The sequence below is a fragment of the Mus musculus genome, chromosome 12 (assembly GCF_000001635.26).
Source record: "Mus musculus strain C57BL/6J chromosome 12, GRCm38.p6 C57BL/6J".
NCBI classification, from domain to species: Eukaryota; Metazoa; Chordata; class Mammalia; order Rodentia; family Muridae; genus Mus; species Mus musculus.
This window is the reverse complement of record NC_000078.6, coordinates 114,410,311-114,427,829: the sequence shown is the minus strand read 5'-3', so window position 1 is coordinate 114,427,829 and position 17,519 is coordinate 114,410,311. Positions and strand designations below refer to the sequence as shown.

Here is a 17,519-nt window from a genome sequence, read left to right as displayed (position 1 = left end):
GGATGTTGGCTGCAGACAGAGTAGGGTCAGCTGGGTGCTTTCTCTTTCTGAGGTAACAGGCTTCCACTACAGCATCTGGTTACTGAGTCTTTATTGGCAAATTGAATATTTGAGATAAAAATCCACCTGGATTTGAAGCTGAACTGAATTTATTATCTTGCTGCTTATAAAGGTAATTTGTGGGAGGATGGGATACTGAGTGTATAAGTTGACATCTGTTATAGAAAACTGACATGTGCAATAGTTTTCTAACCAAGATTTTTTTTTTATTTTCAGGTATATAGCTAGGTGTGTCTGGATGAACCTTGGGGATACCTGGAAAGTCCCTGAGGCTTTTGAATGTAGCCTGTGGATTAAAATTCTGTATCAACTGAGTGAAAGATATATGGCAGGACCTAGAGACTGAAGTAGATTGGAGAAAGTAACCACAATTTTGGTAGCAAACTATGTGTCATAGTTAAAGAATCTATTTACCACCTCCATAGATCATTCCAAAAACTGTCCTATCTGAAAGTGAGAAGTCTGAGAGGCAAGGACACTCTCCAATACTATGGCACAAAATACACAATGAAGAAACTTCAGAGCACAGACACAAATCTTCCTTCCATAACCTCAGAACCTGGGGACTACTCAGCACATACAGAGCTCAGGAGAAGAAGTGAGTGCTGGTCTCTGGGGTCAGATTTGCATCTCTCTTTTGAGGTTCTCCCTGACATCCTGTCTATATGTGTATATATATATATATATATATATATATATATATATATATATATATATTTGTGTGTGTGTGTGTGTGTGTGTGTGTATTCTGTAGTTTATATGGATATCTGACTTTTTGCTACAAAATATTTTTGCAAAAAATAAAAAATAAAATAAAATAAAATAAACCACCCAGACTTACATGAACATAACATAGAACATTGGTTATATCAGAAACTTCCTGAAATTGTTTAAAGAATCTCATTCTTAGAAAGTACAAATGTTTTAGCAAGTCTGTGCTACAGACTCTGGGCTGAGTGTTAGTGTGATAAAATTATTGCTTTACTATTAAAGAAGGCGTTGTTATTCAGGGAATGAACAAAATTAAGTGATTTTTGCTCAATAACCTATTAACCACATCTCATTTCAAAGCTTCCTTCTGTCTTTGTGGACTGTGCTTCACACTCCAATATGACTCAGTTGCAATGTAGAATGATTGTTTTATTAATCTGAACTCCCATTTCCTGTCTCTTACTCTTATACTCCAGAATATAATGTGGCATCTGACCCCCTAGTTCTAAACCCAGAGCTGGGATATCTGATACAAGCCCAGCTGTGTGTGAATCTCTAGCTCTGATAGAGAACGTGAAAATACTAGTAACAGTTGATCATGACACATTCCCCCACAAATTTTCCACATATCATGATGCAGTAGTTGTGGAAACTAAGTACACATAAATGTGAACACAAGACTGTTGTGTGCAACTGAGATGTTGAAGTGTGATGTACCATACTCTTCCTTAATATCTTCTGGCATGACTCTAGGTGCAGCAAAACTTTTCACCGCACCAAGTGACTGTCAAAAAGCCCCAATGTACTTTCCTATCCATAACATTGATATTCTTTTATATATGCCCATATATTAACCTTGTTTTGTTGTTTTTATGTATCACAAAAGAATGTGTCTAAATCCCACTTCAGTGAGAAAATGAGTATACCTTGGCTTCTGGTACCAGAGGGAGAGTTCAAAATGGAAAGGAAGGCATGACATCTGAGGGCAGGAGAGGGAAAATGAAGATCACTTTTCATGACAGAGGAGTCTAAACTAGCAAACTGGAAGTTGGGAAGAATATAAATTGCAAACCCAGTGATGTACTTAATCCAGTGAGGCTCCAAGCCCTATAAGTTCCATAACTTCCCCAAACAACATTTTCCACCATGGAACAAGTTTTCAGATATAGGAGTCTACTGGAGACATTTCTCATTAAAACCAAAATACTTGAGCTATTCATCTAAAAAAAAAAAATCCCTTATTTTCCGTTCATTGTATCATTATGTGTAAAGAACAACTATTTTTATTAAATAATAATATGTGAGAGAATCATACTCATAAAATATATATTTAAGATGTTAGCATTTCTTCATGGAGAATTTTTGGGAGAAACAAGAGACCATGCCTATATAACTGAGATATATCTATATATCAGTAAATCTCTTGTTGTTATTAACCTATATGTGTGAGTCTTCTATTATGTAAGAAAAATAGCTACAAGTGAAACTCTGCTTTCTTATTCACATTGCACTACACAGGTAAAGGGAACACAGGGCAAATTTCAAGCAGGAAATACCCAAATCAGATATTTCTGCTATTTTTGTTATGCAAATCTTTTATTTACAATATCCCCTTGATGGAAACACAAAAGCTGTGCCAAACACAACTATTACAAAAATGAATATATTTTCACTGGTGTGTGTACATAGTATCACCTCTCTTTTTTATTTACTGGTTTACCCTTATTATGCTATATATTATATTGCATTAACACTTTCTCACAGGAACAAAGTGAATTTTGTCACCGATGGGAGGAAGGATGCTTCTGGTTTAATCACCAAGATCGGAAGTTCCTGAGACCTTAGTGAATTCTGCAGTGATCCTCAGAACAGAACCATCAATGACAGTTGTTAACGAAGGAAGCATGAGAATCTCATGCGATACCTATTGGCTTCTACATACAAGGCCTGTGACTTGTATGAATAAGAGGTTTGTGTCTTTGTGCTCCTTGTCAGGTAATGTGTATAATGAGAGATTGAATCAAATACTCACATTTCTTGTGAATCCACTTATCTTCCACATGCTTCATTCATATTCTACTTCCTCCTCCTCTTCCTGTTCCTCCTTCATTTCTCCTTGTCCTTCTCCTTCTCTGCCATGACCTGCAGAGATAATCAGTACGGACCTAGGGCAGGGGGGAGAACAAGGGAGGAACAAGAAACAAGAAGAATGAGAGCAAGACAATTGGACTGATCAAGCTCTGAAAAATTTTATTCTAGGATGTCAATAGTAGAAAGAAAGAGGAGGCTCCAATGGAGGGGGAAAAAGACAGGGGCTCTCTGATGGTCAGGTGGCAATCTTCAGCTCCTGGAACCAATGGTCACAGTGTCCTCTCTACCCACAAACATTATAACTGTGATGACCACGAATGTTCTCTCATGATAGTTTGTGTAAGCTGGAAATTTTCCACAAGGCCATGGCTGAGGCCATGGCTCATGGCACTTCTCTTCCTCCTCCTCCTTTTTGAATAAGCTAACTTATTCTTTCTTCTTACTCACAGTAGAGCTTAGGTATTGTTCAGTTTTGTATGTGGAGACCACTGGAACAGCCACATTATCTGCTCCATCCCTGCTGACTAAGGCCTCTGTGTAATAATGGGATGAAAATGATCAGGAAGAGCCTTGTAATATATGGGATGGAAAATGGCATGAAGATAGAACATTATTTCCTATATTTGAACTGACCTAGTCACCTTTATGACAAGTCAATTTTGTGTGATCTACAGGTTGGATGCACTATCAAACTGTGACATATGAGAATACTGTCCAGGAAAATGTGATGTGATGTGATGTGATGTGATGTGATGTGATGTGATGTGATGTGATGTGATGTGATGTGATGAGAGGTGATGTGATGTGATGTGATGTGTGTGTGTATGTGTGTGTGTGTGTGTGTGTGTGTGTATGATATATGATATATGATATATGATATGTGATATGTGATATGTGATATGTGATATGTGATATGTGATTGTGATATGTGATATGTGATATGTGATATGTGATATGTGATATGTGATATGTGATATGTGATATGTGATATATGATATATATGTATATATATGATATAGATATATAGATCTAGATATTGTGGATTCACATGAAGCTGAATCATGTTGGAGTGTTTGCCTGATAGATATAGAGATTTCTCATGTTTCTATTACTGGATTCCTCTTACTTCTCCACCCTACTCCCTATAGATGATAGAAATAGTTCACTTTTCATGGGTCCCGCCATTAGCGACCTGTTCTCAGAGGAGTGTTTTCACTCCTGGGCTTGGAGTTGAGATAACCATTTTCTCTCCAATAACTATCTGGAGCTGGGGGATGAATAGCACATGGGGCACAAGAACAGTGGAGCAGCTGGTACAGGATCCTTCCAGTCACCATCTTCACCCAGAGCTTGAGCTGCTCCAGATCTCTCTGTATACCAGGAGTTCTGCCAGGAGTTAGCTGGGTTCCGCATAGTGCTGACATAGGCTTACAGACCCACAGGAGGAACAACCTCCACTCAGAGACAGCAAGACCATCCTACACCAGAGATAACCAGATGGCAAAAGGCAAATTAAAGAATCTTACCAATAGAAACCAAGATTACTTGGCACCATCAGAACCCAGTTCTGCCACCACAGAAAGTCCTGGATTCCCCAACACACCAGAAAAGCAAGATATGTAGTTAAAATCATAGCTCATGATATGGATAGAGGATTTTAAGAAGGACATAAATACCTCCCTAAAAGAAGTACAGGAGAACACAGGTAAAAAGGTAGAAACATTTAAAGAGGAAACACAAAAACCCCTTAAAGAATTACAGGAAAATACAAACAAACAGGTGAAGGAATAGAACAAAACTATCCAGGATCTAAAAATGGAAGTAGAAACAGTAAAGAAATCATAAAGAGATACAACTCTGGAGATAGAAAACCTAGGAAAGAGAACAGGAGACATAGAATCAAGCATCACTAACAGAATACAAGAAATAAAATAGAAAACCTCAGGTTATAAGATGCTATAGAAAACATTGACACAATCAAAGAAAACACAAAATGCAAAATGATCCTACCTCAAAACATCTAGGAATTCTAGGACACAATGAGAAGACCAAACCTAAGGATAGTAAGAATAGAAGAGAGCAAAGAGTCCCAACTCAAAGGAACACTAAATATCTTCAACAAAATAATAGAGGAAAAATTCTCTAACCTAAAGAAAGAGATGCTCATTAACATACAGGAAGCCTATAGAACACCAAATGAATTAGATCAGAAAAGAAATTCCTCCCATCATATAATAATCAAAACACCAAATGCACAAAACAAAGAATAACTATTAAAAGCAGTAAGTGGATTAAGTCATGTAACATATTGAGGCAGACCTATTACCATTCCACAAGACTTCTTGCTAGAACCAGTGAAAGCCAGAAGATCCTAGTAGACATCATACAGATGCTAAAATAAGACAAATGCCAACCCAGGTTACTATGCCCATCAAAACTCTCAATAAACATAGGTGGGAAAACCAGGATATTCCATAACAAAAGAAAATTTGCACAATATCTCTCTACAAATCAAGCCCTTCAAAGGAAAACTCCAACACAAGGAGGGAAACTATACCCTAGAAAAAGTAAGAAAATAGTCTTCTTTTCACAAATCAAAAAGGAGATAACCACAAAAAATATAATTCCACCACTAACAACAAAAATAACAGGCAGCAATAATCTTTTTCCTTAATATATCTTAATAACAATAAGATATATTAATTCCCCAATAAAAAGACATAGGTAACATACTGGATAGGTAAGCAGGACTCAAAATTTTGCTGCATAGAGGAAACCCACCTCAGTGAAAAAGACAGACACTACTTCAGAGGAAAAGACTAGAAAACAATTCTTCAAGTAAATGATCTCAAGAAATCAGCTGGAGTAGCCATTCTAACATCAAATACAGTCAACTTTCAACCTAAAGTTATTTAAAAAGATAAAAAAGGACACTTCATACTCATCAAAGGTAAAAATCTACCAAGAAGAACTCTCTAATCTGAATATCAATGCTCCTAATGCAAGGGAAGCCACATTCTTAAACAAACTTGGCTAAATCTCAAAGTACACATTACATCACACGCAAAAGGTGTGAGAGATTTCAACATCCCACTCTCAGCAATGGACAGATCATGGAAACAGAAACTAAACAGAGACACAGTGAAACTAACAAATGTTATGAATGAAATGGTTTTAATAGATACCTATAGAACAGTTTATCCTAAAACAGAACATACCTCATGGTACCTTCTCCAAAACTGACCACATACTCTGTCACAAAACAAGTCTAAAAAGATGTAAAAAGATTCAAATAACCCCATGATCCTATCAGATCAACATGGTCCAAGTGTCCTTAATACTATGGTCTTCAATAAAAACATAAACAATAAAAATCCCACATACATGAGGAAGCTGAAAAACATTTTACTAACAACTTGGTCGAGAAAGAACTAAAGAGGGAAATTAAAGACATTTTAAGACTTTAATGTAAATGAAAAAACAACATAAGCAAACTTATAACATACACTTAAAGCATCCCTAATAGGAAAATTCATAGCTATGAGTGCCTACAAAAAGAAACTGGACAGAGCATACACTAGCAGTTTGACAGCACATTTAAAAACTCTAGAACAACAACAACAACAACAACAACAACAACAACAGCAAATTCACCCAAGAAAGGTAGATGTAAGGAAGTAATCAAACTCAGGGCTGAAATCAACTAAGAGGAAACAAAAAGAACTATATAAAGAATTAACCAAACCAGGAGCTGGTTCTTTGAGAAAATCAACAAGATAGATAAACCCTTAGCCAGACTAACAAGAGGGTTGAGACACAGTATCTTAACTAACAAAACTGAAAAGAAAATGGTGACATAAGAACAGAAAACAAGGAAATTAAAAAAAAAAATCATCAAACCCTACTATATAATACTATAGTCAACAAAACTGGAAAATCTGGATGACATGTACAATGTTCTAGACAAATACCAGGTACCAAAGTTAAATCAGGAATAGATTAATGATCTCAACAATCCCATGTCTGCTAAAGAAATAAAACAATCATTAATAGTCTCCCATCCAAGAAAAGCACAGGACCAGATGGGTTTAGTGTGGCGTTCTCTCAGTCCTTCAAAGAAGAACTAATGCCAACACTCTTTCAATCTATTCCACAAAGTAGAAATAGATGGTACTCTACCCAATTCAATCCATGAAGACACAATAACTCTGACACCTAAACCACGCAAAGACTCAGTGATGAAAGAGAATTTCAGAACAATTTGCCTTATGAATATCTATGCTAAAATACTCAATAAAATTCTCACAAACTGAATCTAAGAACACCTCAAAACAACCATACATCATGACCAAGTATACTTCATCCAGTGATGCAAGGATGGTTCAATATATGGAAGTACATCAAGTAATCAACTGTATAAGCAATCTCAAAGGACAAAACCATATGATCATCCCATTAAATGCCAAGAAACTATTTGACGAAATCCAACAGCCCTTCATGATAAAAGTATAGGAAAGATTGGGAATTCAAGCCCATACCAAACATAGTAAAACTAATATAAAGCAAACCAAAAGCCAATATTAAACTAAGTGAAGAGAAACTCAAAGGAATCCCACTAAAATCAAGGACTAGACAAGGCTACCCACTCTCTACCTACCTATTCAATATAGTACTTGTAATCCTAGCTAGAGCAATTAGACAAGAAAAGGAGATCAGATGGATACAAATCAGAAAGGAAGAAGTCAAAATAGCACTATTTTCAAATGATATGATAATATACTTAAGTAACCCCAACATTTCCACCAGAGAACTCTTAACCCTGATAATCAACTTCAGAAAATTAGCTGAATATAAAATTATCTCAAATAAATCAGTGGCCTTCCTCAACACAAAGTATAAACTGATTGAGAAAGAAATTAGGGATACAACATCCTTAACAAAGGTCACAAAAAATATAAAAAAAAAAATATCCCTTGTTGTGACTCTAACTAAACAAGCTAAATATCTGTAGGATAGGAAATTCAATTCTCTGAAGAAAGAAATTGAAGAATATCTCAGAAAATAGAAATATCTCCTATGTTCATGGATTGGCAGAATTAATATAGAAAAATGGCCATCTTGCCAAAATCAATCTACAGATTCAATGCAATCCCCATCAAAATTCAAAATAAATTCTTCACAGAGTTAGAAAGAGCAATTTGCTAATTCATCTGGAATAACAAAAAAGTATAGGATAGTGAAAACTCTTTTCAACAATAAAAGATCTTCTGGGGAAATCACCATCCCTGAACTCAAGCTGTACTACAGAGCAATTGTGATAAAAACTGCCTGGTACTGGTACAATGATAGGCAAGTAGACCAATGGAACACAATTGAAGATCCAGAAATGAACCCATACACCTATGGTTGCTTGCTCTTTGACAAGAGCACCCAGTTTGATAAAAGCACCCAGTGGAAAAAAGACAGCACAAATGGTGCTGGCTTAACTCACAGTTAGCATGTAGAAGAATGCAAGTCTGTCTATCCATTCTGAGTTCATTGTACAAAGCTCAAGTCCAAGAGGATCAAGCATCTCCACATAAAACTGGATACACTGAAACTAATAGAGAAGATAGTGTGGGAGATCCTTGAGCTCATGAGCGCAGAGAAAATTTTCCTGAGCAGAATGCCAGTAGTTTATGGTCTAATATCAAATGATTGAAAAATGGGACCTCATAAAATTGAAAAGCTTCTGTAAGGCAAAGGTCACTGTCAATAGGACAAAATGGTAACCAACAGATTGGGATAAAAACCTTTATCAATAGTACATCATGTAGAATTTTAATATCCACTATATACAAAGAACTCAAGAAGTTATTATTCAGAAAACAATATAACCCTCTTAAAATGAGGTACAAAGCTAAACAAAGAATTCTGAACTGAGGAACACTGAATGGCTGAGAAGCACCTAAAGCAATGGTCAACATTCTTAGTTATCTGGCAAATGCAAATCAAAACAACCCCGAGATTCCACATCACACCAGTAAGAATCACTAAGATTAAAAAAGAGGAATATTCCTCTATTGCTGGTGGAATTACAAGCTGGTACAACCACTCTGGAAATCAGTTTTGGAGTTCCTCAGAAAATTGCAGGTAGTACTACCTGAGGACTCATTAATACTACTACTGGCCATATACCCAGAAGATGCTCCAACATGTAATAAGGACACATGCTCCACTATGTTCATAAAAGATTTATTTATAAGATCCAGAAGTTGGAAATAACCCAGATGTCCTTCAGCAGAGGAATGGATACAGAAAATGTGGTACATTTACACAATGAAGTACTACACAACTATTAAAAACTATGAACTCATGAAATTCCCATGAATCTGGAGGATATCACTCTGAGTGAGGTAACCCAATAACAATAGAACACACAGGATATGCACTCACTGATATGTGGATATTAGCCCAGAAGCTGGTAATACCCAAGATATAATTCATAAACCACATGAACCTAAAGAAGAAGGAAGATCAAGGTGTGGATACTTCAATCCTAATTAGAAGGTAGAATGAAATACCCATGGAAGGAGTTACAGAGACAAAGTGTGAAGCAGAGACTGAAGGAATAAACATCCAGAGATTGCCCCTCCTGGAGATCCATATAAATATACAATCACCAAACCAAGACCCTATTGAGGATGCCAAGAAGTGCTTGCTTGCAGTGGCTTGATATAACTCTATCCTGAGAGGCTCTGCTAGTGTCTGACAAATACATAAATGGAGGCTCACAGCCAAACATTGGACTTATCACAGGGTCCCCTATGAAGGAGCTAGAGAATGTACCCAAGGAGCTGAAGGGGTTTGCAGCACCTTAGGAGGAACAACAATGTGAACTAACCAGTACCCTCAGAGTTCCAAGGGACTAAACCATCAACCAAAGTGTACAGATTATGGGACTCCTGGAACTAGATGCATATGTAGCAGAGGATGGCCTAGTCATTCATCAACAGGAGGAGAAGACCTTGGTCCTGTCAAGGACTTTTGGCCCAGTGTAGGGGAATTCCAGGAACAGGAATTGAGTGTGGTTGGATTGGTGAGCAGGGAGAGAGGAGAGAGGATAGGGGGTTTTCTGAGGGGAAACCAGGAAAGGGGATAACATTTGAAATGTAAATAAAGAAAATATCTAATAGAAAAACTCTTCCTAATTTATAAATCATAACATTTAAGTTCTTTCATGTATGACTTCCTTGTGAATTAACTGTATGTTTCTCCTAACACATCAAAAGCATTTGCATCCATTAAGCACAAAAGAGTGAGGCTGCAAATTTATATTACTTATATATAAGTGGAAATTCATCTTAAATAAAATTGTTTTTATTTTTCTACCTACTTCTTTTCTTCTTTTGAGACACAATTCAAATAGCCCAAACCTAACTCATACATGATTATCCTCTGTCATGCCAATCTTGAACACAGGTACAGGCATGCAAAAAGGTCTTGGTCAACTGAGGTGATTAAATGATGATTTGATGCTATGCTGCCACTTCAGCCTTTATTACTTCTCAAACATCTGTGTTAGTATTTGAGCCATTGGACATGCAAACTGTATATGCCCCAGTACAGGGGAACGCCAGGGCCAAAAAAAAAAAAAAATGGGAATGAGTGGGTAGGAAAGTGGGGGGGGAGGGTATGGGGGACTTTTGGGATAGCATTGGAAATGTAATTGAGGAAAATATGTAATAAAAAAAAAGTATTTGAGCCTTATAAGGCTCCCACCCCTGAGCTCATGATACAGCACAGAGACATGCAAATAATGTTCCCCTCTGCTCATGAATACCAGTATGAAGCATAAAGCTCTGACAGAGATGCAGATATCTGGACTCACAAGTCTTTCTCTTCAGTGACAAACACGGACACAGAACATTCACCATGGACTTGGAACTGAACTGTGTTTTCATTGTTGTCCTCTTAAAAGGCAATTCATAGATAATAAGAGATACTGCATGAGAGTGGAGGGGAGTGAGAGGGACACTGAATATTTTGACTGCTTACTAACATGTTTGTTTGTGTTTTCAGGTGTCCAGAGTGAAGTGAAAATTGAGGAGTCAGGAGGAGGCTTGGTCCAACCTGGAGGATCCATGAAACTCTCTTGTGCAGCCTCTGGATTCACTTTCAGTGATTACAGGATGGACTGGGTCCACCACTCTACAGAGAATGGGTTGGAGTGGGTTGCTGAAATTAGAAACAAAGCTAGTAATTATGCAACATATTATGTGGAGTCTGTGAATGGGAGGTTCACCATCTCAAGAGATGATTCCAAAAGTAGTGTCTACCTGCAAATGAACAGCTTAAGAGCTGAAGATACTGGCATTTATTACTGTACAAGGCACAGTGAGAAGCCTTCATTGTGAATACATCCACAAACCTTGTTGTAGGTGTTCTGAGGTCCACTAGTGGGAGCACAGTAGCCATGCAAACCAGGGAAAGGAGCTACTGTTTATAGAGATCTGGTGAGGTGACACCACTATCTATTGATACCATTTCTACTATCTTGTGTGTACTCCATGAACCTGAGGCAGTTAGCATCTTAGAATAGAAATGGATGTTTCTGTGTCAAACTAATTCATCTCATCCATTCTAATACTAATCATACTGTTCGATTATAATATGCCATTTTTACTTGTTTATAGTAGACTCTTAGACCAAAGTGCCAACTCCTTATTTTGGATTCAAGTGTGGTTATTTCTTGTGTCCTGACAACTATTTGAGGGGCGAACTGACACCCCTGACTCTATAACAAGGGAGGGAAAAGGGAGTACAACTAAGGCTATTTTTAACATAGTATCTTTGTAAAGATTTACCAAATAAATCATTTCTAACAAAGGTTCTATTGTTTATTCCTTGGTATATAAAATGTGTAGTGGGCACAATAATCAAACTCTTATACTTCAGGTTATGGCACAAATAGTAAGAAGAAAATAGACAACCAAACTTTCCTAAAGCCATCACATAAAAACTACTAGTATAAAAACTGAAGGCAGCCAAATCCAGAGAGAGAAAATTTCAATAGGGCAAAGATGATGTCTTATAAGTTAAGACTGATGTAAACACTACACTCTTGTCTTCCATCTTTTTGTGTTTCATGTGGTCTTGAATGGAATCTTCGGTATTCTGAATTTCTGGGCTAAGAGACCCTTATCAATGTGTTCATATCACGTGCAAGTTTATACGTCGGTCCTTCTTATATAGAAGATCAAAATATCCGTGAAGGAGATCCAGAGACAAAGTTTGGAACAGAAAGTGAAGGAAATGTTATCCACTGACTGTCCCATCTGAGGATCCATCCCATATGCAATTACCAAACCCAGACACTATTGTGGATGCCAACAAGTGCTTGCTGACAGGAACCTGATATAACTGTCTCCTGAGAGGATATATCTGTGCCTGAAAAATACAGAAGTGGAGGTTCACAGGCATTCATTGGACTGAACACACCATCACCAATGAAAGAGATAAAGAAAGTTCCCAATGAGCTGAAGAGGTTTGCAGCTCCACAGGAGGAACAACAATATGAACAACCAGTATCCACAGAGCTCCCAGTGACTAAACCACCTACCAAACAGTACAAAAGGAGGGACTTAAGGCTTCATAAGCATATGGTAGCAGAAGATGCACTTGTTGAACATCAGTTAGAGGAGAGGCAGGAAGGTGTAGTAGTTGGGTAAGTGAGGAGGGGACTTGGAGTGGAAATGAGGAAAGGGGATATAATTTGAAATGCAAATAAAGAAAATATCTATCTTTAAGAGGGGGGAGACTGATTTCAACTAACTCGGAGGTTCTCAATTTGATTCTTTTTTTTCTTCATGGATATTTTCTTTATATACATTTCAAATGTATTCTCCTTTCCAGGTCTCCCCTTGAGAGACCCCCCTATCACATCCTCCCTCCCCCGGTCTCTATGAGAGTGCACCCCCATCACTCATTCCCATCCTCCTTCCCTGGCAGTCCCCTACACTGGGGCACTGAACATCTTCAGGCCCGAGAGCCTCTCCTCTCACTGATGTTCAACAAGTGCATCTTCTGCCATACATGTGGCCAGCGTCATGTGTCCCTCCATGTGTATTCTTTGGTTGGTAGTCCAGTACATGAGATCTCTAGGGTGTCTGGCCTATTGACACATTGCTCCCTCCGTTGAGCTGAAAACTAGCTCGGCTCCTTCAGTCCCTTTTTGATATCCTCCATCATGGATCTCCAAGTTAAGTCCAATGGTTGACTGTGAGCTTCCTTTGCTGTATTTGTCATGTTCTGTTAAGCCTTCCTGAGACGGTCATATCAGGCTTCTATTTTTGGCATCCACAAAAATGTCCAGTGCTGGGGACTGTATATGTGCTGGATACCAAGGTGAGCTGGTCTCTGGATTGCCTTTAATTCAATCTCTGCTCCATAATTTGTCTCCATATTTCCTACTGTGATATTTATGCCCTTGTTGAAGAACTCACCTCTACCTTCAACCTGAGAGGAACAAAATCCCTCTTCTAGACTCTGTACACCTGCACAGACACCTACAAAGACACAGATGCAGACTCAGAGGCAGAAACACACACACACACACACACACACACACACACACACACACACACACACACACACACACATACACACACACACACATATTCATCAAGTTAGGTGTTTGGAATATGCAGCAGAGATAACAAGAAACCCTGCTGAAACAGACATCCTAGTGTTTAGGGCTGTGGTATTTCTGGAATAAAAAGTTATTACTCAAAAAAACAGAGATAGAGAACCTATTTTGAATTTTTTTTCATTCTGGCAAATTATTTTGGAATAGTGTTTGCATTACATAAAGGTTTGACCAAATGTATGGAGCATTTCCATACATCATGCTCTGTTGTACTTATTGTTGACAAATTTGAATACTGTAGTAAAATTCTAGCCAGGGCAGTGGTGGCACATATCCTTAATACCAGCAATAGGGAAACAGGCGAAGGAAGATATTTGTGAGTTTTAGGCCATCCAGGTTGACAGAGTGATTTCTGGATACTTCAAAATTACACAGAGAAACCCTTTCATGAAAAACCATTTCATTTTTATTTAATGATTCAACTGATAGAGTATTTTAAGTTTGTATATATTTTGAGATTATAATATTGAAATATGTCATATATCATTGCTCCCTTTCCTTTCCTCCCTCAAAACATCTCATATAACTCTTTGTCCTGTTTTAAATTATTGACTTCTTATCCTAAAATTATTGTTACACACACACACACACACACACACACACAGGCATGCACCCATGTATGTGTGTGCACATGCACACACACACACACACACACACACACACACACACACACACACGCACACACACAAGTATATATTCCTGTCTTACTAAAGATTTTTTTTTCCATTTGGTATGAACAGTTACAATGATGAAGGTAACATTTTATAGGAGAACATTTGATTAGGCATGGCTTACTGTTTCAGAGGTTCAGTCCATTATCATCATAAAGAAAAGCCTGGCAGCATTCACACAGACATGGTGCTGCAGAAGGAGCTGAGAGTTCTACCCATAGATCTGAAAGCCACTAAGAGAAATTTGTATCTTTTGTACTGGTAGAAACTTGAGCACTAGGAGATCTCAACACCTGCCTATACAGTGACATACTTCTCCCAGCAAGGCCATAGTTATTCCATCAAGACACCTACTCCTAATAGTGTCACTTCCCATGGGGCAAGCATATTCAATCCGCTACATTTCATAAGTACTTTCAAATAACCTTCTCAGCCTCTCAGTCATTATAAAGTTACTTGTGTGAATAATTTTAGGGCTGACCAATTGATGCTGAATAATCCAATGGTATGCTGTTTCATGGTGTGGGCAATTTCTCACACTCAGCATTTTTCTGTGGCCTGTTACTGGATACTAGTTCTTTGCAGTGTTTGAGCCTTGTTGACTTCTCCTCATCCACTGTGTATTGTCTATTTTTGTCTTTGTTTGGTTAGTATTGGTGAGACTCTATATGCGTATTAAAACTGGACTACATCTTGAATTAACTAAAATCCCAATGAACAAGGCACATCTAAGAAAGAATTTTTCTTTTTTTTTTTCCATTTTTTATTAGGTATTTAGCTCATTTACATTTCCAATGCTATACCAAAAGACCCCCTTACCCACCCACCCCCACTCCCCTACCCACCCACTCCCCCCCTTTGGCCCTGGCGTTCCCCTGTACCGGGGCACACAAAGTCTGCGTGTCCAATGGGCCTCTCTTTCCAGTGATGGCCGACTAGGCCATCTTTTGATACATATGCAGCTAGAGTCAAGAGCTCAGGGGTACTGGTTAGTTCATAATGTTGTTCCACCTATAGGGTTGAAGATCCCTTTAGCTCCTTGGGTACTTTCTCTAGCTCCTCCATTGGGAGCCCTGTGATCCATCCATTAGCTGACTGTGAGCATCCACTTCTGTGTTTGCTAGGCCCCGGCATAGTCTCACAAGAGACAGCTACATCTGGGTCCTTTCAGTAAAATCTTGCTAGTGTATGCAATGGTGTCAGCATTTGGAAGCTGATTATGGGGTGGATCCAAGAATTTTTCTTACTTACATTGTTTGGAGAGGAAACATTCATCCTAGATATGGGCAACAACTGTTTGATGGTGCTGATCATCTTAGTGCTGCCTTCATAAAGGACATGGAGGTAGGAAACTTGCTTTTTGCCCGCTTAGTTTCATTAACCCTGAAAGTTCATGTATCTACTTCTGAAGTATTCCTTAGGTTTTAGTACAGACTAGTTATTCAGTATTCATGTATATACTGAAGACCATCTAAAACAACTTGCCACTTGAATCAAAGAACTATTGGATAATTGCTCATTCCTTCTAGGGACAGCCATTTGTGAAGTAGCTTGAGACAGTCTGATGTGTGTGTGCGTGTGTGTGTGTGTGTGTGTGTGTGTGTGTGTGTGTGTGTGTGTGTTTAGGTGTACATACATATATGTATATGTGTATGAATATATATTATGTATGTGTGTATATATATATATATATATATATGTATACAAACATATAGAATATGTATCTCAATTCTGTTCCTCTCGAGAAGTAAAATTATGTAATAGTATTGTGTGTATCAGAGAGAGATGAAACACACCACCATAGACTAGCACCATATGTATGGAAGTTCAAAAAGAAATTTCTAGTAGAATTCATGAAGCAATCACCAGGGTCTGAGCTCTGTCAAACTCTGCTAGGATGTACAGGGTATTGTTAAGGATTGGGTTTTTAAACTAATCTCTAGTGAAATAATTACAGACACTGTCAGCACAGAATACAAACTTGTATAAGAGTATGACATTGAGACAGGATATAGGTGTGCTGCCTTCAATTCTACTTCTTTAGGGAAAGAATTTTTCTTCAGAGCTGCAATATGTACACAATCTGTTTCTCACTGGACCTAGATCATTTCTCAAGTGTGAGAACCTCACACTGAGAACTGATTAGAGTGTCTTTAAACATACATGTACATTTATTTCTCCTATGGGATGTATTCTCCTAGTCCATCATTATCCTTCCTTATCCTCTAAACCTTTACCACAAGATCACATGACACTCAGGAAGGGAGTCTTCACCAGGAAAAGTTGGATAGTTTTTTTTTTTTTTTGGTCCTCTAAGGTCCAATCCATTCCTCTGTGAAATGTATAGTATGTCAACATCACCATGGATTCTCATTTTCCAATATAAACCACAGCATCAGAGTAGAATTTAAGAGAATTCCTTTACCTGTAAATTTGGGGGAACTGACAAAAGAAAGACTTTGCTTAGTATAAATGTTGAGTTGTTAGATTTGAATTGTCTGGACAAATGCCAGTATCATGGTATCATTTTAGATGGGAAAACATAGATTTCTCAAGGATATTGAAAATTTATGTCCTTCACAGAATTCCACCTTATGCCTGCCCTGGTGAATCAGTATTCAGAAGAGTTATACACAATATTTCATGCATACAAGTTATTCCTGAGTGACTATAGTATTGCCTACCAAACATTTTCGTGCCGCATCATCATAGGAGTGAGTTAAAGAAAATGAAGTCATGTATCAGCTTGGTAAAAACAAAAGGTAGAACAATTTCTACTGGGATATTATGCCTATGACAATTCATAAATAGCTGTTGACACGACCAACCTGAAAGGAAATATTTAAATAAATTAGCTGTGCTTATCCTGAGTAACAGGTTCTGTTAGGGGCCAACAAGGATGGTTTCTAACTCCATTAGAGTTTGGTCATCCTAGTTAACTACACAAAAGTCCCAGGAGACCATCTACTATGCCAGATAGAACCCTTGCCTTGAAATATACAAGACATGACAGACAACAAAGCATTTATTTGCTAAACCCATAAACCCATCTTGTCTCAGATTTGAATGGATTCCTCAATTGAAATCTAGAACTTGACCATCTTTTGTCATTGAGAGAGAATTTCAAGGCTATTCCTGGTGAATCTCACCAACAATCATTATGGAAGTGCAATGCTCTGGGTTGGTGAGGACTGGAGAGATAGAAGGATGTCACAGCATGCCACAGATTGGAACCTATGGTTTATTTCCATCTTTTGGTATTTACAAACATTTACATTTATTAATTGAAAGTGTATAAA

The 17,519-nt window shown here is 37.8% G+C and overlaps 1 gene segment (V, D, J or C) and 1 further gene; both read left to right on the top strand.

Moving 5' to 3' along the window:
* The window catches only part of Igh (immunoglobulin heavy chain complex), a 2,751,187-nt gene that overhangs the window by 1,582,125 nt on the left and 1,151,543 nt on the right, over nucleotides 1–17,519 (top strand).
* On the top strand, nucleotides 10,935–11,234 carry Ighv6-5 (immunoglobulin heavy variable V6-5). The segment is given in 1 exon segment: nucleotides 10,935–11,234. A coding segment is annotated over 1 exon segment (300 nt).